Genomic DNA, 25,558 nt, shown 5'->3' with positions numbered 1-25,558 from the left:
CACCCACTCTGGGTTACGACATCCTCAGTGCACGCTGCGACTCACTCAAATACGAGAGACGATACCTTGCCACTGTCTACTTCCAGATCGCCCGTCTTGGATGTCTCACGGTATCCGATATCCGGACATCCCTCGACTGGCTATCCGTGAATCCTAACGATGCTATGACATTCTATGTCCTCACCGCCATTCTGGCTGCCTTTGATTTGGTGGACCCCTCTTCTGTCGGTGGCAAGAATCGCCAACGGCTGGCTACAGACAACACAATGATAACATACATGAAGCAGAAGCTCTCCCGCACTACCGAATGGAAGGATACTGGGTTGAAAGCAACCGTGTTGCTGAAGTGGACTCTCCTCTTGACAGAGACCCGTCACCGAGACCCCTCTCTGGAGGCCAGGGAGGGTTTCAAAACATCAGAGCTTGAGACTCAGATTTGGAACGCCGTCCAGGGTGATGCATTTACGTACCTCACCACAGCGCTTATCCAGCTGCAGCAGAGGTCCAGAACCTCCCCAGCCACGTCGTTCGCAGCCTTCATTGAGCTTACCCCTGAGCAGGAGCAACTAAGAGAACCACCTCATGAAGACTTTAAGCTCGCCGTTCTGAATGCTTGCGATGCTCTCGTGCGCTCGGTTATCACCTATGCATCCTCAGAGCTACGCAAGATCAAGCAGCGTCAGGAGGACATCGTTCTCGCCAGCGCACGTCTCTTCCGATCGTTGACGCATTCTGGGCCAGACTCAGACCCTCAAACAAATCCTCGCAACGATATCGCCATGTTGTACTTCATTGGTCTCCTATACTCCATTCTTCCTCCCGAACGAGCTCTGCAGTTCTGGGGGGCTACGCCACTCACCGAAACCCATCGTCTCACCTATCTGGAGCTCACGGAGACCAATGCAGGCAGACTTCCTTCCTTCCTTCAATGGGCAGTCTGGTCCACGCAAACTCGTGATGTTATCATGTCCACTGCGTTATACGATATGTTGTCTGGTTTGGCAAAAGGCCAACAATGCAGCGAGCTCGCATATAACTTCCTTGCTAGAGGTGGTGTAGAAGTCGTACCGGGGAGCAGCCTAGCTGGAAGCTCATCGCACTACAGCGCTGGTTCGGCTGTGTCCTGGTTGATCATATTCGCTCTGCTAGAATCCTGGGCAGCTTCACCCAGTAGCCCCAAGCCCCATCCACCTCCGCAACAGAACTTGGGAGGATCGTTCAGTGGCTTCCGGTCATCACATTTCGCCGAGTCTCAAGCTGCCTCCCAACAGCAGCAGCAGAAACAGGTTGCAATAGGACCCAACGATGTTTTACTCGCCCAAGCGTTCCTCCGCCTTCTATCTACGGTAGTATCGTGCTCAGTTGCTGTCCGCCTCGCGATCTCCGGAAACTCGCACTTCAGGGCTATTCCAACGCTGGTCTCGCTGATACCTCTTGGGATACCCTTGGAGCTGAAGGGAGCCATCTTTGACGCCCTCGCAGCATTTTGTGAACCCGGGGCGGGCGTTGCTGGAGTGGAGATATGCAGATCAGTATGGACATTGATGGAGCGGTTAGAAGTCATAAACGTCCGTGCAAGTTCTTCCCGTGTCGGGGGAGTATTGCATCCCGTCAAGGGCGTCGAGGTGGAGCTGGACGAGGTTGAATCAATTCATAAACTCTATCCCGCTACGATCCCCTTCCTCAAACTCCTCAGCACCCTCATTCACACTCCCAAACGCCTTTCCTTGAAGGACCTCGTAACGGATTCGGAGCCGCTGAACACCATTCCTGATGCCCTTGGTCAACCATATCGTCTTCCTGGGATTGCACCTTATATATCCTTCGTTATCGACAATGTTTTCGCTAATATCCCGCGGAGAGAGTATAGGCGACCTTCAGACAGGTGGCAGATGAATGACTTGTGTTTGTCCTTCGTCGAGCGAGTCCTCGCGAGCTACGATCTCGAGCTATTGGTCTCATCGGGTGAAGATGTCGTCTTGAAGCGGGAGGCCATCGTTCCCCTCCTCGTCCACCCTGGGTATGATGTCATGCAGCGTCTCTTGACGACCTCGCTATTACAAACCAGCATCTTGACGTACATTGTGGATGGCATAGAAGGTTTCGAGAAAGGTTTCGCAGATGAAGAACCGCATTTCAAGAATACGATCGTGCGTGTTTTGCGAATCGTCCACCGCGTTCTGGACATCCAGGATATCTTCCTTGATGTGCTCGTACCGCTCCTCACAGAGTTTGATAGCTCGCAGTTTGTCGGCGTCGCTCATGCTCGGTCGTATTACACGCGTTTCGATCAAGCGCTGTCGTATGGCACGCAGCATATTCCTGCGATTGCTACGTATGTCGTGTACCCTTCATACCCTGAGCTCGTCCTTCTCGCCGTCAAGATCGTCACGCATTATCATCGTCGGTCAGCAAACCTGACCACCCTCATCGAGCGCAGCAACGACTCGGATCGCATCCTCAGCGGTTTCAGGCAGCTACTCAGTGTCGAGTCATTCGATGATGTAGATGTTAGCGAGACGCAGGCTGAACAGGTGACCGGCGCTGGGGCTCATGACAGAGAAGCGCAAGAACCACTCGATCAGGCGATACGGCTTGCCATCCTCGAATTGCTCATCCAGAACTCACGTCCAAACCGACCATTCCCACTATCGGCCATTTCCTGTTATTCGGTGGCCCAGAAAACGAGCATCAAATCCAAGATCCACACGCAATGGGTGCACGCAAAACGTGCGCCCATGTCGTCATTGACCTTGTCAACGCCGGCGTCCCAAGAGTGCACGCAAAAGGCAAAGAACGCGAACGCGAACGCAGGCTTGCGCGCCAAGTCGATCCATTGTTCATTTCTATCCCTGCTCTGGCAGAGCGCTGCTACCAGGTGATCCACCAGCTCTGTGTACACCCACGGACATCGGAGTCCACTATGCGATATCTACGCACGCGAGAAGACTTCTTCGCGCGCCACCTCGCAGCCATACCTTCCAAAGCCCCAGAAACGCACGAGGAGCCTGTCATCGAGGTACTATATCATGACGGTTCTCGTGTTATCACCAGCGTATCAACTCTACGATCGTTCATGGGCGTACGCTCTCGCGTCCTTGACCTAGTATCCCTTGATCTCCACGTCCTGACCCGCAAAGGCCACCACAAGGGCATTCTGGAGGTTTTGCAAATCATATTCGGCTCAGAAGCGATGCCTGGTGAAGATACGCTTGATTGGGATGTGGATGCATTGCAACCGTTCCAGGAGATGGGCCAGTCTCATCTTAGGATCATCGAGTCTGTCCAGTCCCTTAGCTTTGACTGGTCAGACAGCTTAGCCGTCCATCCTGTCGATCTGGAGCTTCTCGGTCAGCTCAACCTCCAGTCCTGCATCCGTGTGGATAGCACCGGGTGCGAAGTCGTTGATAGATCTGCGCTGTTGTCCCTGTTGACGCTCGCGCGACGTTCCCTTCACGCTCAAGGCCGAATCACCAATAGCGCGCACGCTGACAAACTGAACGCTGAAACCTCGTACGTCTTGGAGAGCTGTGCGATCGAAAACAATCGCCGTGAGGTTGCTTTTGCTGTCGCTACCGGATACGAAGCATGGTGGAGGCTATTAGACATCACCCTTACCAAGTGCTTCCAGCGTCTGCCGCACGACAGACGTGAAAACATGCTCTTTGACTTGCTACACGTTCTACCTACTGCTATCCGTTCCTCTGATATCCAGGAGCCTACTGCGATTCTCCTTTCGGAAGCCGTGCTGTCTTGCATCACGAAGCTGCGTGAAGATCGACGTCATCAAGTTATGCTTCAGTCTGCTGGCGGGGACACTGACGCGGGCTCTTTGCCTGCGGAGAGGACTGTTTGCGCTTCTTCGCAGCATCCTTGACTGTATCCTGGATAACAACCGTTCGGAGCTGGTTCGCGGCAACCTATACGCTTCTTTGATCAATTACTTCCACCTCATCGGAGGGAGTGATCAGAGGCCTTCGGGAGAGGCGTCAATGGAGACATTTGGGAAGCACTCGTTATCGATGTCGATGTCGATGTCGATGTCTCTCTCTGCAATCTCCTCACGCGATGATTTGTCCCTGAATGAATCTCGATCCATCCGTGGGACGCCAACGCCTGCAACAAATGTCTCGGCGCTAGAGCTGGGTACGCTGGCCGCGTTGAAAAGCGTGCTCGAGAGACTGGTCACGATCGTATCCCGGGACGCTATCGATGGTACTGAAGTTTGGAAGACCGTCGCTTTCATGCTGCTAGACTCCCTCTCGCAGCTATGCCGCTCGGACAAGTCCCGCATGCTCCTTACATCTTTGGTTCGCTATGGGATTTTGTCGAACTTCGTTCAGGGACTCAAGGAAGCGGAGTCGCAAATGCAGTATGTGTTGAAACCAGACCCAGGTGCGTGCACAGTGAGTAGGCTTTATCTGGACAAAACTGAAGGGAATGATGCAGATGATCTGAATCCTCTGTACGTTTACGAGGCGAAGATGTCCTTCTTGATACGGATGGCACAAACGAGGCCGGGGGCGGAACGGTTGCTTGAAGCTCGAATTTTCCCGATCCTGAGTCAGTGCGAGTTCTTGGACACGAGACCAGAAGCAGATCAGTCGTTTATGGGTGTGTTGGTTTTTGTCTTCCTCGGAGGTATTTTTTTTTTGGGTGCTGAGTTGTTTATGAAGACCAGGATTCCTTCTTGCCTTCAGCTATTCAGCGATACCACCAGATTTTCATGCCGGCGCTTCAGCTTGTTGCTGGGATGCTGACGACGTTGGGAGCTCAGCATGCTACAGCGAGTAGTCAGGTAAGTTTACTTTTCACTTTTTTTGTGGGTGGGCGTTGACTAACTCGCTATCAGGCGCTCGACTTTTTATCCAGCCATCGAGAGACGATCATCATCCTCCTAAAAAACGATTCTGAAGAGATTGGGTTGTCGATCGTTCAAGAAATCCACCTCGTGGTATCGCTGAGCAGAAGTATCCTAACGCTCCGTTCCGAAATCTGAGCTGGTGAGTCCCCGTTACATGCTTTGTGTTACTGGAGTACTGACAATGGTGGTCTAGATGTCGACAAATTCTGGGTTTGGTGGTATTCACAGTGCTGTGTTGGGCCTTGCAGCGAGGTGCCTTGGAAATAGAAGCTGGAATCAAGCGGTGAAACCTCAGACGGACACTGAAGTTTCGCAAGCTAGCGTCTTTGCACCCGGGCACGGATCGACTACTCAATTTGACCTGAGTTTGAGGCGCCAAGAACGGTTGCTCCTCAAGGCGATCGTGGAGTATCTGGGAACTGCTAGTGAATTCACTGGTAAGGTAGTAGATGCTTGGCTGGAGCGCTGGTTGATTTTATTTTTCACTGCAGAACCTGAGATCACGCTGGTGCTTTCTCCTGTGGTCACGGTCCCTCGACATGACGAGCGGTCGTCTCGTTTCGTAGGTATGTGGTCGTCCTCTTTACTGCCACCCCTCATTGTCTTACAACGATTTGGCATAGCCACCATACCAACAGTCGGCGATGCCATCGAGACGCTGAATGGACTGTGCGACGATCTTTCAGAGACGTTGAAACAAATAGCTGACTTGTCTGCTGAATTGTCCTCGAGAGATCATATTCGAGTCGACAATATCCAAGAGGTACGCCTGCCTGCATGTCTGTATCAAGAGTTTGGGTTTGAACTTTTGGTTCGCAGATCGTCAGCGTATCTGATCCCGCTTTCCTGCAAGATCTAGATATTACGCAGAAGAGATCGTTGATATTCAGAGAGTATGAGCGGCTCAGGAACGAGGCTCAGGATGAGGTCAAAAACATGCTCGGTGAGAATTGATATCGAAATGCATTGTTGGGTGATATTAACCGAGTGTATGCGCAGGCACTACTGAGATGGTGCTATTGTTGCTGTGGCGCCATCTGGTGAACTATGTCGAGCGTGACATGTCGAGCAGCGCTACCTCAGCGCCAGCCATGAATATGAAGAGCACTCTCAGGCTTCTTCCACCTCCAGATTCTGATTCGTTCAAGGCGAACGCGGGCAAAAGATTAGTTGGTGCGCTGGCGAGGTTATCAACACTGGATTTGGTAAGTTCCTTCGCTTCTGTGTTCGCGTGGTTTTTGATGACGGCGATGGTCCTGTCAGACGGTGGATACGCTGGGAACTGAGTGGCAATCATACCAGGGATATATTGAGATTATGTCGCGGAGGTTGAGGGACACGGTTGGGTTGCATGAGGCTCTGGAGTAGATGTTTCGTTGTTGTAATTGGTTGTGTTCTCAAAATTATCGCACAGTAATACTGCGCTCAGGATGGACTGATTGGCCCATGAGGATAACTTATAATGAGGAAGTAGTTACATAGTTATCGTGCACGTGTGCGGATGGTAGGATACAGCCGTTCATGCTTCGATTCCTGCTGCGGCAACTGCTTCTATCATGCTTCACGTGTCACCAGAATGATCTACATGAGGATTGGAACTAGAGGTTTTAGGAGGTTTCCGATTCTCGGTGTTCCTCCGACCTCGTCAATATTGAAGTCACAGGAGTTGTCTTGCATGTAGATATCTATGATATATTCTGAATCAAGGACTTAGATGGGCTTTTGCAGCGACTCATATGATCCACTACACCGGCCTAATGACGTCGGAATGAAAAAAGCTGAGATAATATGTAGTTCAACGCCTGAAAATAAGACGGAATGCGAAAAGCAACAAGTTCAGACTCTTTGCTGGGGTGATCGTGGCTTGGAGACGTTTCTATATGTGCGGGTCAGGTGCTGCATCATGAAAACTACTGGAAATACAGACCTTTGCAAGTTTCTGCCCTTCGGATAGAACAACGAGGCAAGATCGCAGGCCCTTCAAAGACCACTGCCTTTCGAGCCAGGAGAGGAGATGATTATTCCAGAACGTCGTAAATATGGGGTTGAGAGTATCGTCCCACGGGTTCGCAACTCGCGAGAGATGAAAGGCCCAATTTTGACAGGCGTACTTGAGAGCATCTGAAGCTGATAGAATTCGTACCCGTGCACCGCTTGCGAAACTTGAAAAAGCCTTCATGGTGTGAATGGTTTGCGTATCTGGTGTGAAACAATCTTTTGTTGAATGATCTGGGTGGTGGCTAAAGGCCAGGAATGCCGGAAACATCAGGAAATCCGGCAAGCTCTTGAACTGTTGGATTGCTTGAAAAGCTGGCTGCAAGCGCGATTTTCGGATGATTTTGAATCTGTTGACTGCCTCCGACGTGCTCGAGAACTCTCTCATTGTTACCCAAACAGACGCCGCAGGAGTTGATTGCCATGATTGACCATGGGGCGTCCGCAGCCACTCTCGCCCCCTCTGGGTCTGTAGCCATTCTCGCCCGCCCGAGGTCTGCAGCCACTGCAACCCACTCGGGGCCTGCAGCCACTCTGGCCCACCCTCGATCTGCAGCCGTTCCACCCCGTTCGGGGTCAGCAGCCACTCTCCCCCACCCTGTGTCAGCAACCACTCTCCCCCACCCTGCGTCAGCAACCACCCTCGCCCACTTTGGGTCTGCAGCCATTCTTGCCCAGTCGGAGTCTTCAGCCACTGTTGCGCGCTCGAGTCCTGCAGCCACTCTGACCCGCCCTCACTCTGCAGCCACTCTCTACCGTTCGGGGTCTGTAGCCATTCTCCACCGTTCAGGGTCAGCAGCCACTCTCTCCCGCCCAGGGTCAGTAGCCACCTCTGCCCGGTTGGGGTCTGCAGCCATTCTTGCCCAGTCAGAGTCTTCAGCCACTGTCGCGCGCTTGAGCCCTGCAACCACTCTGACCCGCCCCCACTCTGCAGCCACTCTCTCCCATTCGGGGTCTGTAGCCATTCTCCTCCGCCCTGGGTCAGTAGCCACCATCGCCCGCTCGGTGTCTGCAGCCACTCGCACCCGCCCTCGGTCGTCAGCCACTCTGTCCCATCGTCGATCTGCAGCCACTCGCACCCGCCCTTGGTCTTCAGCCACTCTGTCCCATCGTCGGTCTGTAGCCACTCTGACCCGCCCTCGCTCTGCAGCCACACTCTCCCACTCTCGGTCTGCAGCCACTTTCTCCCGTTCAGGGTCAGCAGCCACATCTGCCCTGTCGGGTTCAGCAGCCACATCTGCCCTGTCGGGGTCAGCAGCCACTCGCACCCACCCCCGGTCTTCAGCCACTCTTGTACAGTCGGGGCCTGCAGCCACTCTGTCCCACCCTCGGTCTGCAGCCACTCTGTCCCACTCTCGGTCTGCAGCCACTCTCCCCCACCCTCGTTCTGCAGCCACTCTCTCCCGTCCAGGGTCTGCAGCCACTCTGTCCCACCCTCGGTCTGCAACCACTCTGTCCCACTCTCTGTCTGCAGCCACTCCCCCCCACCCTCGTTCTGCAGCCACTCTCTCCCGTCCAGGGTCTGCAGCCACATCAGCCCTGTCGGGGTCTGCAGCCACTCACGCCCGCTCTTAGTCCGCAGCCACTCACGCCCGCTCTCAGTCCGCAGCCACCATTGTGCGCCCGGCAGTGGCCACTCTGGCTCTCTGCTTGTTGGAATTACCAGCTCCTCTCGCCTGAGTGGATTTACGAAGGCCGAATGTTGACCACAGGGAAGCGCATGTTCCGCAGACGGTTCAGTGTACTGGAGGTCCAGTTCCGTGCTGTTTTTGGTCGCCGGAAAGCTCGGGATCTGCGGGGAGTCCCGTGCGTTGAATGGTTCTAGTCGCGTGCTGTTGTCCGATGGCGGGCTCAGCTTCCACTGCCAGTTTTGTCCGCTCTCTGTCTTCTGCCAGTCCTCCCCCCCCTGCGTCCGCAACCAGTGTTTCCCTTCTTGGGTTTGCAGCCATGCATGCCCATCCAGTGTCGATAGCCAGGCTTGCAAATTTGAACTGCGGTCTCCCCGAAGCCACAGAAGAATTGTAAGAATTTGCAGTGGCTCCAGGGGCTGGACAATGAAAGCTAATGAGCGCATTAAGTCCTTGGGCGGACGGCGTTGCATGCGCCAGGATTGCATAGTTTGGCTCTGCCTCTTGAAGTCTGAGAGCGCATCCAAGAGGTTCGGCCTTTCTGGGATATCTTCTATAAGCAAGCGTAAAGAGGCATGTGCGAGCAGTGAATGGGCCGTGGTCATATGTTGTACTTCAGGGAGGCTGCAGTTTGACGGATCGGATACGTAGTCACGAACAGATAAGTGATAGGTATTCACGGGGAGAGTGCTGTCGGTAGGAATGTTAACAACAGACCGTAGTTGCACCAGTGCTGCCTCGAGATCCCTGCCCTGACCAGGGCCAAGAAGCTCCGATATTTGTGAGACTGGCAGAGGGTCCGCCAGCGCAGCAACAACGGACAAGTGCTGGTATGCCCGCCCGGGGTCAGCACATGTGGAGAGGATGAGGTCATATAACTTGTACACCTCTGTTCCTGGTAGCAGGTCGCTTGTCAGCTCGAGCATGAGATGAAGCCGATCGCGGGGATCATTGTATCCATCATCGATAAACTTCAACATAGTAGACGCCACGATAAAACGTCTGCCCGCTCGGCTCGCCAGCCGCTCGAATTGAGCCTTTGTTGGCTGCGGGAAATTGGAATGGCGACTTTGCAGCTCTCTGAAGGAATGTTGCAAAAACATATAGATATCCTTGTCAACATCTACACCATCTAACGAGATGATGGCAGCGACGCCCTTCCCAGTCGTTTGCACTGGTATCTCGCACACCATCGGGCGTAGCTCTTCCTTCTGCATGGCTTTAGAGATGTGCGATTCCGAGCGACTCGTGAGAAGAATGTGCGTAACGGGTATATCCGGTTGACGGAGAGCTTGACCGAGCAGTGAGACGAGATCAGCAAGCTCGCTTTCTGATGTGCATTCGTCGAGGGCGTCAAGAACGAACGTCAAAGGCGGACACTGGCGCAGTCTGGATTGAAGCTTCCGCAGAGGTTGGAGAAAACAGCCTCTCCATCTGGTCGCGAATAGACTTGTCGGCGTATAGAAGTGTAGGATTCTCAAAGATAGCCTTTTTGACGTCCTTCCGGACGCTGGGAAAATTGATGGCGAGTTGGTGGGCTAGTGTTGCAAAGAAATAACCAGTCGTGCATCGTTTCGTATGCTTGCGCGAGAAAAAGAATGTCCCCCCGAGTCGCATTTCTACTGTCGTCTCCTCTGTCATTTTCAGACCTCTCATCTTTTCAGCTACAGTGAACGCAACGGCAGACTTTCCTACGCCTGCCGTGCCATGCAGCCAAATAAGTTGACTCTTCTCTCGGTTGTCTAATATTTTGTAGATGTAGTTGAGCAGGTCCACCCGCGTCCCCTCTAAGCATTTTGGATGGGGCTGACGTTCGCGGGAGTCGTATTCAGCACCAATAACAGCGACCTTGGACAGCTCCTGCCACGTTCCTTCAGAATCACCCCGAGCTATTAATGATATCAGAGAGCGAGAGAGGGTGAAGAAGATGGAAATACTGACATTGATCCATTGGTCCCGACGATAAATGATGAAAAGGATTAGAACAACTCGGGAAGTACTAGGTGGTTTCGACGAGTGTGGTTAGAAATCATAGGAGCGCGGGTTATCTCGAGTGGTGACATACGAAAGGATCGACAAAGTCCAACCTATCACTTGGACGTTTGGGGGTGTAGTAAGTTGTGAAGTCGTGTCACGATATTGTCAAGCTGTCGGTAAGTCTGTACGACTGTATTGAGCTAGGCGGCAAGACGATCAAGTTGTAAAAATTACAGGGCGTGAGAGCTGCTTAAGAATGGAAGGAAATTCGTTCGAGTGGTGTGGAAAGAACGCTTGCTGGATGGTGGTGGAATTGTTGAGGCTTAAGCGCTTAAGGACGAGTCAGTGAGTGCTTATGTGTTTGCAAGACACGAGGCTGCTACCACGATTTAATGAGCTGCACAGCCAGATCTGAGACATGCATGAAGTCTTGCGCGTTCTACATAAACATTAGGCTATGCATCAGCTAGTAGTACGCGGAGAAGCAATTCTGAAGTGCCAACTGGGTGTCCTCAGGCCTCAGGCCCAGTAGAAGTCCACTGTTCCCAGAATGGCTGAGGTTGTGCGAGATTGTGCGAAATTTTGAGACGAAGCTGAGATTGTTTGAGATTGGCTGGCGGTGTTAGTGCACTAGTCTGAGATTGTGCGAGGTTGTATGTCTCTAACGTCGTCACTGCACATTGCATGTTGCACACAACAAATTGCATACATTTTACACAACGTCGATGGCGAAGCTTATCCGAGTCCCGGGTCCGCGGATTTAGGACGACTTGGAGTATTTGAGAATCCTAAGTCCCCAACCACAGCTTTTCCCTCAACTGTCTTTCCTCTTTCTCCCCAACCATCATCTTCACTCCAACCATCTCCCAAGTTCACTCCAGTCAATCATTGGTCCACCTACTTCTAATAACTTTCTTTTCCCTCTGGTGATTTTAGAGGCCCTCTCACTCAGAATCTGATTCTGAGGACTGGAGGGAATGTTTAAGTGAATATATGTGTTGAGTGGTGATGTTTTGAGGCACGGACCGGGAGGAGGAAATGAGATGTCAGAGTGAGACATTGCGAGCACAACCAGTCTATGTGACGAGCGACAAGGTGATGTCGGCCGAGACTTAACAATATATTACCTATGCTACCATTTATTCGTATCACTATGCTAACTACTATAAAGTATTGAGTACCACGTTAGAACATCTCAGTCGAGTATCTCGAGACTGAGATGTAAGTCATTATTATTTCCGTTTACTTATAACGAGCTAACATACCCTTAGTATATATTCTTACCAGCTCCTTGTTCGTCCCTGCTCGCCTAAACTCACTTTAATATGCACATATATTCATCCTTTGGTGAGTTGTTGATCCACGCTTTCACCTGTCTTACCCACTGGTGGTTCACATTTACGACAATTATTCGTGTTCTGTGCTCATGACTCATAGAGACACATTTTCTCCCATCTGTGATTAAAGCGAGGGCTCAAGGGTATGTTTGAGTGACTGTATGCGCATATATTCATCCTTTGGTGAGTTGTTGATTGGTGCTTTCATGCATTATCTTTCCCCCTGGCTCACATTTATGAATTGTCCTGTGCTCGTGACTTGTAGAGATGGCTACTATACTGACCCCAGAACACTCCCTAGATCCCTCTGATGCATCTGATGGGGCCGTCCCACCAGTCACCATTGCCACCGATCCGATACAAATTACTAGTAAGTATTACCACATAACTGCATAACCAACTCAATCTCCTCCAACACGTGAATGGCTCACTTGCAACAAGACCAGATGTCATATACCGGATCTGAGTACCCCCAGTACCACCTATAAGCATCCCTACTGCTGGTCCAACCCCCTGTTTCCCCATCCGCTCCATTCCTCCTTCTCCGACAATGCACGAAGTGCATCTCAGCAGATTAGCCCTGCTACCTCCACCCGACCCAGTTCCGCTTTTCTGACACTACCCCTATGTCCTCCGACACCATACCCCTTCCATCTGACCCTATCTGGGGTTCTGCTCCTCCGCCCTATTGGTCCGCCTGATCCTACTCCTACTCCCTCCGCTTTTCCAACCTGCTTGGTTCCACTTGTCTTGTCCCACCCAACTATTAGTCTGTCCGACTGCCTCACCGGTCCCCTCCTAGACTAGGAACCACTCAACTGGTCCTATCCCCGTTTAGTATCATAGTTCTGCTTTTTGGATCACCGGTAATCCCTATACCCTAGCGATTCTGATCCATCGCGTACATACTGTTCCCCAAGCCTTATTCTCATATGTCTCAGTCATCCTATTGTAATCCTGTACACTCAGCACATAGCCTTCTGCTATGCTATGCTCATCACTGATAGTATATAAACATATGTACATTTGTCTGTAGATACTCAGTCTGAATATTACCTTTTCTAAGCCCTGCTCTTCTGTTCTTTGACTTGGGCCTGATCCTAGTCAACCCCTGTTAAAGCTGGCCTAGGGGATTGACTCCCTAGGTTGGCCATCCTCTGATCCTCTGATCCTCTGATCCTATGTTCCCCCATTCGCCCATTCCCTCATTCCCCCGCTCCCCCGTCCCTCCGCTCCTCCAACTTCCCATGTGTCGGAACTAGACCCTGCACTCTCGTATCCGTCCCCTCTGTTCTGCTCTGCTTCGGACTTTGTCCAAAGCAGTTCCTTCTGCTCCGCTTCTACTGTTGGTTCTGACCGCAGTATTCTCCCGCTTCCCTCCTGTTGGGCGGAACAACCCCTGCCCGACTTTCCCGTGCTCACCTAGTAGTCCATCGGTCCTCCTTCAGAGGACCCCCGTTCTGACGTCCTGTCGGAACCCATAGAATTCATGTCGGACTACATTCTGAAATTAGGGGCACGTACTCAGGTAAGGGGTGCAGCATACGAGCTGAAGCCAAGCCCCTCAGACTCCGCTTTACCCCTGAGCACGGTCTTAACACCGGATCAGCAGCTGAGTTCAAGACCTACTACGATGGACTGTCAGAAGCACAGAAAAAGTGTGCCTTCTGTATCATTTGTCCTTGTCTCAGACTAACATATTTAATCAGTCATATGACAAGCTCGCCGCCCAGAAAGTATAGCAACACCACTCTCCTTCTGACTTCTTGCGACCTCACTGCCTCTGCATTATCTTGATCATCCTCATGAGGATCACTGTCAGTGACAGCACACTCCCTCCAACTTCTTGTGATCTCACTGCCTTTCGGGATCGGACAAAGCACAGCTGCATATGAATGGAGCGCAGGCTAGAACAAGTGCGGGCTGTAACAGACGGTGGCGGGATGTGCCAAGTTTTATTATATCTGTCTACCTGTAATGTATACTACACAATATCAGCAGATCTAGCACAATCCAGGACGACATAATGAGCATTGCAGCCAGGCAATACGAGCAGATCTGGCACAATCTAGGTGACATGCAAATATTGCATCTAAACAATCTGAGACAATCACGTACAATCACGCACATTTGCACATGTGCTATTAGTCTTATTTTTCTGTCGAGATTGTGTTGCTTAGTTTAGACGATTTCATGCAACCTCAGCCATTTTCAAAACAGTGGACTTCTACTGGGCCTCAGGCCTCAGTACTCAGTCTTGGCAATAATATCTAATATATGTAAGGACAAAATGTTTGATCCCATGGAACCAATTCGCATGACTCTCCTGTCTGTGCTCCACATGAGCTCCACACGCTGTCCGATTTGCTTGAGCACTCGCTATCGTTGTGTGCTCGGTAGAGCATGCAAAAAGCACCCCTTCCATCTGCTCGTCCGTTTGTCTTGATCACTAAGGCCCAGCTCAGCAACTGAATCCAGTTCAATTTTCGCTGGTCAGGTTCAATTGATGGTTGGCTAAATTAGACCAGCGAAATGGCCCAAACTGGGCAGTGAGTTTGTTTCTAGTGTACCCTACTGTACTTGCTGATGGCAATCAACATTACTTGAAAGCACTTTGCATGCTTGAAAATGAAGAAAAAACAGGCAGCTGTCATCACTATTGCACTCGCTGCTGCTTCCATTACTCAACATCATTATGCTGCCCGCTACGACAAAACTCCCAAAAATACTTCCAAGCTCACTGGCCAACAATGGTTGAATGAGCTTCTGGCTGGCCATCCTCAGCATTTTTACGATGCAATGGGAATGAATAAACATGTATTCCAGGCCCTTCTCCATGAGCTAATCAAACATGGCCTTCATGACACAAGACATGTTTCGGCTGAAGAGCAGCTTGGAATATTCCTGTATCTTGCTGTAACTGGCCTACCCCAGCGTCATCTTGAAGAATGATTTCAGCGCAGTCCAAGTACTCTCACAAAGTGCGCCACCATAATAATTATTGACGAGTTTAGAATTTGACTTCTGCTTATCAGAGCCATCCATTGCATTCTCAACCTCCTCATGTCTGATGCTTTCTATAATGCCTATGTACGACTTCCTGACGCGACCACCCCACTTGCACCTGAGATCGAGGACAAGCTGAAATTTTATCCATTCTTCCAAGACTGCCAAGGATCAATTGACGGGACTCATTTGGATGCTTTTGTTCCTGATGATGCCGTGGCATGTTACCGCAACCGAAAAGGTTGTCTCTCACAGAATGTGCTTGCTGCATGCTCACAAGATCTGCGGTTTACATATATTCTCAGTGGTTGGGAGGGCAGTGCTGCTGATGGACACATCTATGAGGATGCTCAATGAAGTAACCTGACTATCCCTCCTGGTAAATATTTTCTCGCTGATGCAGGCTTTCCAATTTGCAATGGGCTCATGATCCCATACCATGGAGAATGATACCATCTAAACGAGTGGGGTAGGATTGGTTTACGGTATTTCATTTCTGCTATCATGCTATTATTTTCTCATGACTTGTATAGGCCCAAAAACTATCGTGAACTTTTCAATTTGCGTCATGCACAAGCCCGTAATGTCATTGAATGAATTTTCGGAGTGGTCAAAAGGTGTTTTCGGCTTCCTGTGGTTTCTCCCGAGTATGATCTCACAGCACAGGCAAAAATGGTCCCTGCTATCTGTGTACTACACAATTTCATCCGTATTTACGACAACAATGACCTCCCAGAGGCATGTGAAACTCCCCATGGTGATATTATCAGGGCAGTGATAGATGGGTTCAAGGGTCTTGGAGGTGATATCTCATCTGCAGAACAAGTTCAGGCTTCCAAGCTTAGGGATGCTATTGCCAAAGCTATGTGGGATAGTTATCAGTACATTTTAAATACACAGAGTGTACTATCCTAGACTAAATTCAGCTAACTCTGACTGAATGTAACAAGTGTGAGTTGACTTTTTCTTGATTGTGAGGTATGAATCTGCAATTGCAGTTTGACGAGAGAACAACCAAACGGCTGTCACCTGCTCAGTTTCGGACAACTCAGCATCATCTTTGAGACAGTGGATGGCAGCACTACAACATTCTGGAGAAGTGAGCCCACCAGACTCGTCAAATTTATCAGCAAGTGTCTCAATAGCTCCAGCAACTGAAAACATGGCATCAGTACCTGAGCCACGACCACTCGAAGAACGATGGATGGCACAGCCAGTTGACTGGCACTTGCGGCTACTACCAAATGGTGTCATTTCAGCTGAACATTTCCATTTGATGGGTGTCTGCAAGTCATTGACATCCTGGTAGATAGCCGTGAGCCAATAGATCATGTATTTAAATAAAAAAAACATACCTCATCATTTTCATCATCCAACAATTCATGTTCTTCACCTGAATCAGCAGGATAGTTGAATGGGAGGGTGGTGTCAACAATTTTGGTTGTGGTAGTCATGCCCACACAAAAGACATTTTCGCCAGTTGCAATAATCCCCTTGACAAGAATCTGGATGCTGTCATAGAGTGGAAAAGATTTCTTCCTCCAGACTTTTGCTTTTGTGTGTGTCTGTCGAGGCATTATGGTCAGCACCTCTGAGTCATGCAGATCTGATGAGATCCACTTACTGTGAGATATTTCTCCCAGACATCTGGTGGGGCAGTTACAATCTTCAAAGTGTTGTCCCAGCCAAATCCAGATTGTTCCCAGAGTTTTTTTTAATAACAGCGAAGTCTTTTTTGAGCTGAGAGCACAGTTAGAATGTATCACAAATAGAATACAAGACATACCTTTCCCCAATGATCATGACATGAGCCAGATGTCTTCGCAACATCTCCACTTGTCTTCTCACTCCCTTTGAGTGCTTCCGCGCAAGCAATGAATGACTTCGGTTTGAATCCTGAGTCAGATTGATGACCCTCCCGTTCCTTCAGAAGTGTTGCTATCAACACAGCATTGTCACTGGACTTCCAAACTGTCTTTGTGCTCGCACTCGGTGCTTTCGGTTTGGTCTTCGTGCCTTTGTCAGTCACAGCAGTGGACTCAGCAATAGGGCCAGCCTGAGATTGTTTGTTTTCGGGTGACATCTGAATCAGTCAGAAAGGGAGGGATGAGATGGAAGAATTGGATTGCCAGAGACAACAACCTGTATTAGTGCTACAAGTAGATACCCATAGATTGATCTAACCCATCAAAATCAAACTTTTTTGTTGAGCACACACACTGGTTGAGTTAAATTAGACGTTTTGATGGAAAAAATGTGTTGGGTCGATCTGATGTGATTTTGGCGGGTGACCAGCGAAAATTGAACTGGACTCAGTTGCCGAGCTGGGCCTAACTTGTAGACCTTTTCACCATTTACTTTCATTGGCAGGCAAATTTGCACTGTCTGTCATCGCACAATACTATCAATGCCAACGCGATGATCGTGTTCTGTCCATTCTCGCTGGTCATCCACATAGAGCGTGCCCCGTACACACTAATTGTACTTTTGGGGGAATTGACTCTTGTTGAACTGCAGCCGTGGTCAGAAAGACAGCTTATTTGCGCGTACATGACTCCATGAGCTTCCACCTGATTCAAGGCGACATTAGGGACATTCAAAGTTGGGTGCCCACGCCCACCGCCTACGCCCATGGTGTCATCACCTAAAACGTAGTTTGCATAATTAGATAATACAAAGTAATTGTAAAAAAGTATTGTTTGTTACCTTCTACTCACCATCAATCAGATCTGCGCATATGGCGAAGAAGAAGGATAACGGTGTCACAATCCCGGAGATTGTCTGGACCGACGACTTGGTCTGGCAGCTATTGGTGCAGATTGAACTTTCGGAGAACAGAGTCATGCTTCTAGGCAAACGGAAGAAGGGCGAGGTCAGTGAGTCAAAGTTGTCATATGTGATACAAGATATGATGTTTCTGTGCCAGAACACGTCAGGAGATAGCAAAGTGATGGTATATCAGCGCATGGCAGCTGCCGTTTTCCCACAATTGCACAGCCAGAATGCTGTTGCAATGGGGGACCAAGTCAAATGAAAGTACGAGTAGTGAGTGTTGCGCTTTTTTCACTATTTTCCAGCTTACAATTCTGCTCAGCTTAACGAAAAAATACAAGGTGCATGCTCGACGTCTCCGAAAAACTGGTGAAGGGATCCAATCTGACGTGAACAGCAATGTCTCCGACAATGAATTTTTCGAATGCTATGTCCCCGCTGATGGACCCAACACAACCACAACTCCAAAAGCACAATGTATTTGGGGTATGTTACTTACTTTCCATCAGAATAATTCTAACATCATGCAGACGAGATTGTTGAGCAGTTCAAATTCTTTCCTGTCCTCCATCAAATCTTATCCTCCTGTCCAAATGTCACTCTGATAGCCATCACTACTGGTGTTGGCCCACATGGCAGGAAGACTGTGCACTACCAGCCTCCGAGTGATGACGAAGGACCAGAACTTGCATCGGAGAATTTTTCACAGATCCAGAGCCTCCACACAGCCCTTCAGAACGAGGCAGCACAGCATGGAATCTCGCCATCTTTTGAGTCTCCTTTCAATAATATCATAGATCCTTCTGACTTTTCTCAACCTCTTTATGATGTCAATGACAAGGAGAATGATCCTCCTCCATCCTCGCAGTCAACCCCTACCCCAACAACTAAGCGAGCTCTGAAATCTTCATCAATGTTACAAGATAGTCTCACCAAAGCGAGACAACGGATCTCCAAGGTGCCGAAGAAGCGGACCCTTGACGAGACACTCATTAACATGCAGAAGTACATTTTTTTATTTATATTTCAATTGACCTTACACTTATATATGCAAAGGGCCAGTTTAGATGCTATCAATGCTCGTGCTACAGCAGAGAGGAAGCTTCAAGAGCGCCAACTGCTGCTCAAAGAGTTTGAGGCCAGAATTTGGGATGTTGACGAGTATCATGAAAAGCTCCGTGAACTGATGCATGACAAGGCTGAGCCTGTGAAGCGTGCTCGTTACTCTCCAGATTGGCCAGATTTTGATTAGGGTATTTCTTTGATGAGTCTCGGTATAATTTCTGCCTTCACCTCTTGATAATTTTTTTTCTGCTTTATGGTCAACTTCTAGTCACTTTGTAACACCTTTCTATTATATACACTTGTTAATAGTAGTTCATCAAATACTTCTGTTACATTTGTCGAAATGCCATCAACTCTTCTACAAGCTTTTGTCGCTTCAATTCTCCATTATTCCCAATCACTTGACTTGGAAAAATATCAGGCAATCCTCTATCTTTGTGTTCATCAGTGCAAGTGTGGATCCCAGCAAAGTGTGCCCCTTGTACTCCTCCTTCAACATCTATCACAAGGATATGCAGGATAATGGCCACTGTAATCCAGTTGCATGCTGCCCGATGATGGCGCTTTGATGTGATGGTCACCTGAAGCCCCCACAAGCATTGCCAGCACCCTTTCAGAGCTCCCATGCAATGCTCAGAACGTACTCAGAGATGGGCCACTGCACTATCAAATAGAGCATTCTTGGGAATGAGAGAAGCAGGACGCTTGTGGACTGGAATGGTATGACTACTGACCAGATATGCAGAGTCTACCCAGGCAAACTCATTGCCTTTAAAAAACCAATCTGCATGTTTTGAAGCTGCAGTATGCTCAAAGGCAGAGGCATCATGGGCAGAACCAGTCAGGCCATGCGCATAGTCCACAATATGAAGATTGGATGGCAAATTTCCAACCTGTTAAAGCACTTCAATATTGTTTAAAAAAACTGTGTGATATAGTACCTGTAGATTCAGTCCATAGTTTGACTTTTGTGTGTAATATGCATCTCCGTTGAGACCTGGCTTAGTATGCAGAACAACAATTGTCCCGTCATACATAACCCAACCTTCCCTCCAAGTTCCTTGGAATTTGAGCCGGTCATCTATCCATGATTTCTCAACCTCCTTTTCTTCAGCAGTTGGTAAGCATACAAAAGTGTCATGCAAAGATTGAATTGCATGGAAGCATCATTGCGTGAACAACTCTACTGCGCCCTCAGAAATTCCTGCAAGGCGAGCAATGTCCAGTACTGAGGCACCATTTCCGTATCTACCCATTCGATAGAGAGTGACAGCAAGCTGAGTCTGAACAGGCACCTGTGCATTGTTGGAATTATTGGAAAAAACCGGATGACCTTCAATCAGATCGAGCAGGACTTGAAATGTCATTGGAGAAACACGGAGCATGTGAATAAAGCAATTATGATCAGATGGTGATTTTGTGTATTCCCAAGCAAGGTGCAGGGTGCTGGCTTTTGCAACAGGGGAGCGCTCTTGAAGATAACGAGTTTGTTGAATAGCAAGAATGCAAGATAAGTCGCAATGCTGCTGTGCTGCTGCCTCTTCGAGGGTCATATCTGGCTGACACAAAGTGCGAAGAATCATAAGCAAGAGATACGAGTGAAGGTATTGCTCGCGTGATGTTCGGAGACGTGCCATTGAGTGTAATGTGGTTTCGGTAGTGTTAAGTTATCATTGATTATATAATACATTCGTTCAAGTACAAAATGGGTAGTGGTATATGGGCGAGGGGGGTCGTGGGCGTAGGCGGTGGGCGTAGGCGCCCAACTTTGAACGTCCCTATTGTCTGTCTTGCGTGCGCATTTGACGATCATACATACAATTGGGGCCTAGTTTGTGATGTCCTCCGATATCTTCCTTACTTGTGGCAAAGCCTTCCACCTGCAGATTCCAGAAGCACTGCTCACGCCGGTTCATTTCACACCGTATGAGCTCGAGGCTTTCCGAGGAACTCATATCTATGGTGCTACCCGTGATCGTTAGGAATGTTGAAGAGTCGATGTCAAACCTTCATCTATGCCGATAATCTGGATCAGGTTCAAAAGTACACCTGGTACGTGTCTCCTTGCCTGCTTTCTCTGTGTGCACTACTTGAGATCAGGGATAAATATCTGAAACCATCGACGTATCTTTCCATTCCGTCCACGCTGCTATCTCGACTTTCTGCCCTCGAGTTATACGACCTTGCATCCGGGGTCAATACCCTCAACCATTCTCGTGGACGGGCCATTTCTTGGTGTACGTCGTACCTGGAAGGAAGTGCCGAAGAAAGGAATGCCTCGGTCGTTATTATCATTTCGCATACTGCAACGCTTCTTGGTGAAGCAGTGTTCAATGACTATGGACTCAAGAGTTAAAACGAACAACGAGCTACTTCTTGCTTCCACACACCCCAGATGACAAGATTACGCTATAGGTGGCTTTAACAAATAAGTGATCCGTCGTCTTGCAAGCGGTCCAGAAGGACTCTGGAACGAAGTGAGACGACTGGTTGCTGAAACGCCAGAGGAGATAGTGTATATGATTTAGAAGCCGCGCAACTGCGTCAGACATAGTTCAGAGGAAGTATGATGTACTTCCGGAGGTCCTAGACGAGACGGACGCCACCATACCCTCGTTAGTACGACTCGTGCCGGAACATTACCTAGAAGGTCGGTCACCGGGAGATTCGTTGCGGGATTTCCTGACGTCATTTAACTTGCTAGGGCAGCATAACATTCTTACTTCGTTGAAATCATATCATCATACTTTGAGGAGAAAAAGAGGCTGCGATAGAGACTGCAAGTGTTTGACAAGGAATGAATACGTTTATGCTTCCTGGTAAGCGCATGATTTCGTTGCAATCTGTATCTACCTCCAGTCCTGATACATAAGGTCTAGGTCCAGCCTGGGAGGACTCGGACGGCACTTTCGGGTGACTTGTGGCAGTGCTGAGCTAGAGGATGCGAGACGTCAGGATCTTCGGACTTCATGAATCATCAGTTTGGTCGCGAACGATGAATGAAATTCCTTACCAACGGGGAGCCCAGCATGCGACGGGGGTAAGACTGATTTTTACTGGATTGTGTGTGGGCACTGACTTTGGCTCGCCATCAGGCACTTGACTTTCTATCCAGCCATCGAGAGACGATCATCATTCTCCTAAAGAATGATTCTGAAGAGATCGGCTTGTCGATCGTTTAAGAAATCCACCTCGTGGCGTCGCTTAGCAGAAGCATTCTAACACTCGTTCCAAAATCTGAGCTTTACATGATCTGCGCTACTCGGTACTGACGAAGTTGTTCTTGAGATGTCAACAAATTCTGGTTTTGGTGGTATCCACGGGGCTGTGTTAGGCTTGCGGCGAGGTGCCTTGGAAATAGAAGCTGGAATCAAGCGGTGAACCTCAGATGGACGCAGAGGTCCCGCTAGCTAGCATCTTTGCACCCGGGCATGGATCGACCACTCAATTTGATAGCGGTTGTTTCTCAAGGCTATCGTGTAGTACCTGGGAACTACTAGTGAATTTACTGGTAAGTTAGTAGATGTTCGGCTTAAGTGCTTGTTGGTTTTTTCTATAGAGCCTGAGATCACGGTGGTGCTTTCTCCTGTGGTCATGATTGTCTCGTTTCGTAGGTATGTAGTTGTCCTCTCTGTGCCATCCCTCAGAAGCTTACATGATTCGTTGTAGCCACTATACCAACGGTCGGCGATGCCATCGAGGTTCTGAATGGACTGTGCGACGATCTTACAGAGACGTTGAAACAAATAGCTGACTTGTCAACTGAACTAACGTCACGTGATCGTATTCGAGTTGACAATATCATCCAAGAGGTACGCCTACACTCCTTTTTGAAGCGGCTGGGTTTGCAGATTTCATTCGCGCAGACCTTCGGCGTGTCTGATCCTGCTTTCCTGCAAGATCTAGATATCGCGCAGAAGAGGTCGTTGATATTCAGAGTACGAGTGGCTCAGGAACGAGGCTCAGGATGAGGTCAAAAACATGCTTGGTGAGAATTGGTCTCGAATTGTCATTACCGGGTGATATTGACGAGTGTATGCGCAGGTACTGCTGAGATGGCGTTACTGTTGCTGTGGCGCCATCTGGGAGCTATGTGGAGCGTGACATGTGGAGCAGCACTACCTCGGCGCCAGCCATGAACATGAAGAGCACTTTCAGGCCCCTTCCGCCTCCAGACTCTGATTCGTTCAAGGCGGACGCGGGCAAAAGATTGATTGGTGCGCTGGCGAGGCCATCAACATTGATCTTGATTTGGTAAGTTCCTTCGCTTGTGTTCGCGTGGCTTTTGGTGACGGTGATGTTCCTGTCAGACGGTGGATACGCTGGGAACTGAGTGGCAGTGAGTCATACCAGGGATATATTGAGATCATGTCACAGAGGTTGAGGGATACGGTTGGGTTTCACGAGGCTCTGGAGATATTTCGTAATTGTTTGTCGTTGTCAAAATTATCGCGCTGCGTTCACTATGGACTGATGGGCGTCGTCGGAATAGATAACGTGCAAGTAGTCAGATATCGTGTGTGAGGATACAAGTCGTGTTATGGGTTTTTGTCGTTGGTGCTAGAAAGGTAGTAGGCTTCCTGCTCCTCGAAGTGCGACTTGTCCACCAAAGCGCAAAGTCTGCGTACCTCCTGGGAAGTACGCCAAGACATACGCTACCAGAGATACTACCTGGACGACACCTGCTAATAGCGAACCCAAGTACGAGTGGACCTAAGATAGGGTGTTAGATTGAGCTCTGTGGTGATGAAGGATTGCGGACTTACGCTGATGGAGAAATAGAGGGTCAAGCCCAAGCTTGAGAAGTAGACGAGGGTGAATGGTAGTCGCTCTTTTGAAACCAGATGTTTTGCGTGGTTTATTGGCCCGATGAGGACTGAGAACCTTGAATATAGTGGTGCGGTCAGCTATCACCGGTTGGAATGAAATGTGGTGGTGGGACATACCCTGAACATCACGAGCAAGCTCCCCAGGCTGCGAGGGAGTTATCGACCGGAATGTGAATAACGAGGACCTATGCATACCTAAACGCCAAAGCAAACTTCGCTGGATTGATGGCGAGGAAAGGAAGGGTCATGAATGCGACGAAGAAGCAGACTGCTGCGCCCAACAAGCAAGCACCGAACCCGAGCAGCCTAGAGAATAGGTGTATGTTGAGAAGACTGGTAGGAGTGACATTTGAACGCGTACCTCTCCCAACGTGATAGTGCAAACCATGCTTCGTCTTCGTTCGAGCGTTCATTGGATCTGAGAGGGATGTAGTCGCCTGCTACGGCGTTGTAGAAGCGCGAGAATGGGTTTGAGGATTGAAGTGGTTGTTGGGTTTGTTGAGAGTCATCTGTGACGCCTCTGGCCCAGCGGAATTGGGAGAGATTGGCTCTGAAGCTTTGTTCTGAGGATGGAGGCATGATGTTGGTGTTCACAGGGAAAGAGTACTAACCATGTGAAACGTAGTGTGTGCCTTACTCATTGGCTCCGGATATATGTCATGCTTTGCTGCGGCAACTACTCCTGCAGGTATCTCGTGCATAGGATTGACAAGATGACGATCGATCGATCTACATAAAATTGGAACCAGAGGTTTCCGATTCTCGATGATCTCACTCTTAAATATTTCAAGAACTTAGATGAGCTGTTGCAGCAATTCATCATGCAATGACCGGCCTAATAATTCGTCATCTTCTGTGATATGACATCGGAATGAAAAAAGAGATAGTAGTTCAATAAGACAGTATGCAAAAAACAACAAGTTCAGACTCTTCGCTGGGGTGGTTATGGCTTGGAGATGATTCTATTTGCGCAGGTCAGGTGCTGCGTCATGAAAACTACTGGAAATACAGTTTTTGGAACGTCTTGCATAATCAAGCCTAAAGAGGCATGTGCGAGTAGGGAGTGGGGAGGCATTATATATTGTACATCAGGGATGCTGCAGTTTGAGGGGTTGGACACGTAGTCACGAACAGATAGGTGATAGGTAGTCACCGGGAGAGTGCTATCAGCAGGAATATTGACAACAGACCGTAGCTGCACCAGTACTGTCTTGACGTCCCTGCCCTGACCAGGACCAAGAAGCTCCGAGATTTGTGAGATTGGCAGAGGATCCGCCAGCGCAGCAACAACGGATAAGTGCTGGTATGCCCGCGCAGGATCTGCACATGTGGAGAGGATACGGTCGTATAACTTGTACACCTCCGTTCCTGGCAGCATTTCGCTCGTTAGCTCGAGCATGAGCTGAAGCCGATTGCGGGGATCATTGAATCCGTCATCGATAAACTTCATCATCGTAGACGCCACGATGAAACGTCTGCCTGCTCGGCTCGCCCCAGTTGGTCCTGCGTTGGCTGCGGGATTGGAATGGCGATTTTGCAGCTCTCTGAAGGAATGTTGCAGAAAGATGTAGATACCCTTGTCAACATCTACACCATCTAACGAGATGATATCAGCGACACCCTCCCCAGACGTTTTTACTGGTATCTCGCACACCAACGGGCGTACGTCTTCCTTCTGAATAGCTTTAAAGATATGTGATTCTGAGCGACTCGTGAGAAGAATGTGGGTAATGGGCAGATCTGGTTGACAAAGAGCATGGTCGAGCAGGGAGATGAGATCAGCGAGCTTGCTTTCTGAGTGCATTCATCGAAGGCGTCAATAACGAACGTCAAAGGCGGACATTCGCGCAGCCTCGATTGAAGCTTCCGGAGAGGTCGCAGAAATAACGCCTCCATCTGGTCGCGAATAAACTTGTCGGGGTCTAGAAGCGCAGGATTCTCCAGGATAGCCCTGTTCACGTCCTTCCGGGCGCTGGGAAAATTGGTGGCGAGTTGGTAGGCGAGTGTCGCAAAGAAATAACCAGTCGTGCAGCGTTTCGTGTGCTTGCGCGAGAAAAAGAATGTCCCCCGAGTCGCATTTCTACT

At 49.4% G+C, this 25,558-nt stretch overlaps 6 protein-coding genes across 6 annotated transcripts; 4 read left to right on the top strand and 2 right to left on the bottom strand.

The window, feature by feature from the left end:
- Positions 1–86: 86 nt before the first annotated feature.
- On the top strand, positions 87–6,232 carry EDB91DRAFT_1085955 (nucleoporin Nup186/Nup192/Nup205; the record flags this gene model as incomplete). Its single annotated transcript, XM_041315970.1, has 12 exons — positions 87–2,534; positions 2,561–3,850; positions 3,906–4,372; positions 4,415–4,614; positions 4,701–4,798; positions 4,853–4,954; positions 5,058–5,301; positions 5,356–5,430; positions 5,488–5,627; positions 5,684–5,807; positions 5,864–6,069; positions 6,128–6,232. Coding segments are annotated over 12 exons (5,499 nt in total), but the record flags the coding sequence as incomplete, so codon positions are not given.
- Positions 6,233–14,429: 8,197 nt separating this feature from the next.
- Positions 14,430–14,753, top strand: EDB91DRAFT_1060304 (uncharacterized protein; the record flags this gene model as incomplete). Its single annotated transcript, XM_041314333.1, has 1 exon — positions 14,430–14,753. The coding sequence occupies one exon, from the start codon at positions 14,430–14,432 to the stop codon at positions 14,751–14,753; it is 324 nt and encodes a 107-aa protein (XP_041172417.1).
- Positions 14,754–15,713: 960 nt separating this feature from the next.
- On the bottom strand, positions 15,714–16,890 carry EDB91DRAFT_1253308 (uncharacterized protein; the record flags this gene model as incomplete). The annotated part of the gene is made up of 5 exons (XM_041323625.1): positions 15,714–16,109; positions 16,163–16,372; positions 16,432–16,473; positions 16,530–16,547; positions 16,594–16,890. The coding sequence occupies 5 exons, from the start codon at positions 16,888–16,890 to the stop codon at positions 15,714–15,716; spliced, it is 963 nt and encodes a 320-aa protein (XP_041172416.1).
- A 654-nt stretch (positions 16,891–17,544) lies between these two features.
- Positions 17,545–18,831, top strand: EDB91DRAFT_1060292 (uncharacterized protein; the record flags this gene model as incomplete). The annotated part of the gene is made up of 5 exons (XM_041314331.1): positions 17,545–17,679; positions 17,734–17,832; positions 17,921–18,065; positions 18,110–18,584; positions 18,636–18,831. 5 exons carry the CDS (start codon positions 17,545–17,547, stop codon positions 18,829–18,831), a joined length of 1,050 nt encoding a protein of 349 aa, XP_041172415.1.
- A 3,481-nt stretch (positions 18,832–22,312) lies between these two features.
- On the top strand, positions 22,313–22,462 carry EDB91DRAFT_1040353 (uncharacterized protein; the record flags this gene model as incomplete). The annotated part of the gene is made up of 1 exon (XM_041312873.1): positions 22,313–22,462. A coding segment is annotated over one exon (150 nt), but the record flags the coding sequence as incomplete, so codon positions are not given.
- A 379-nt stretch (positions 22,463–22,841) lies between these two features.
- EDB91DRAFT_1160717 (Got1/Sft2-like family-domain-containing protein) lies at positions 22,842–24,094 on the bottom strand. Its single transcript, XM_041319810.1, has 5 exons — positions 23,835–24,094; positions 23,669–23,779; positions 23,411–23,528; positions 22,955–23,357; positions 22,842–22,898 (listed from the first exon to the last, which is right to left on the bottom strand). Exons 1-4 carry the CDS (start codon positions 24,050–24,052, stop codon positions 23,205–23,207), a joined length of 600 nt encoding a protein of 199 aa, XP_041172413.1. The 5' UTR covers positions 24,053–24,094; the 3' UTR covers positions 22,842–22,898; positions 22,955–23,204.
- Between the last annotated feature and the right edge of the window lie 1,464 nt (positions 24,095–25,558).

This window comes from Suillus paluster, assembly GCF_016628075.1.
Source record: "Suillus paluster strain FC165 chromosome Unknown EDB91scaffold_82, whole genome shotgun sequence".
Lineage (NCBI taxonomy): Eukaryota > Fungi > Basidiomycota > Agaricomycetes > Boletales > Suillaceae > Suillus > Suillus paluster.
The sequence above is the reverse complement of the archived record's forward strand: the minus strand, read 5'-3'. Positions and strand labels throughout refer to the sequence as shown.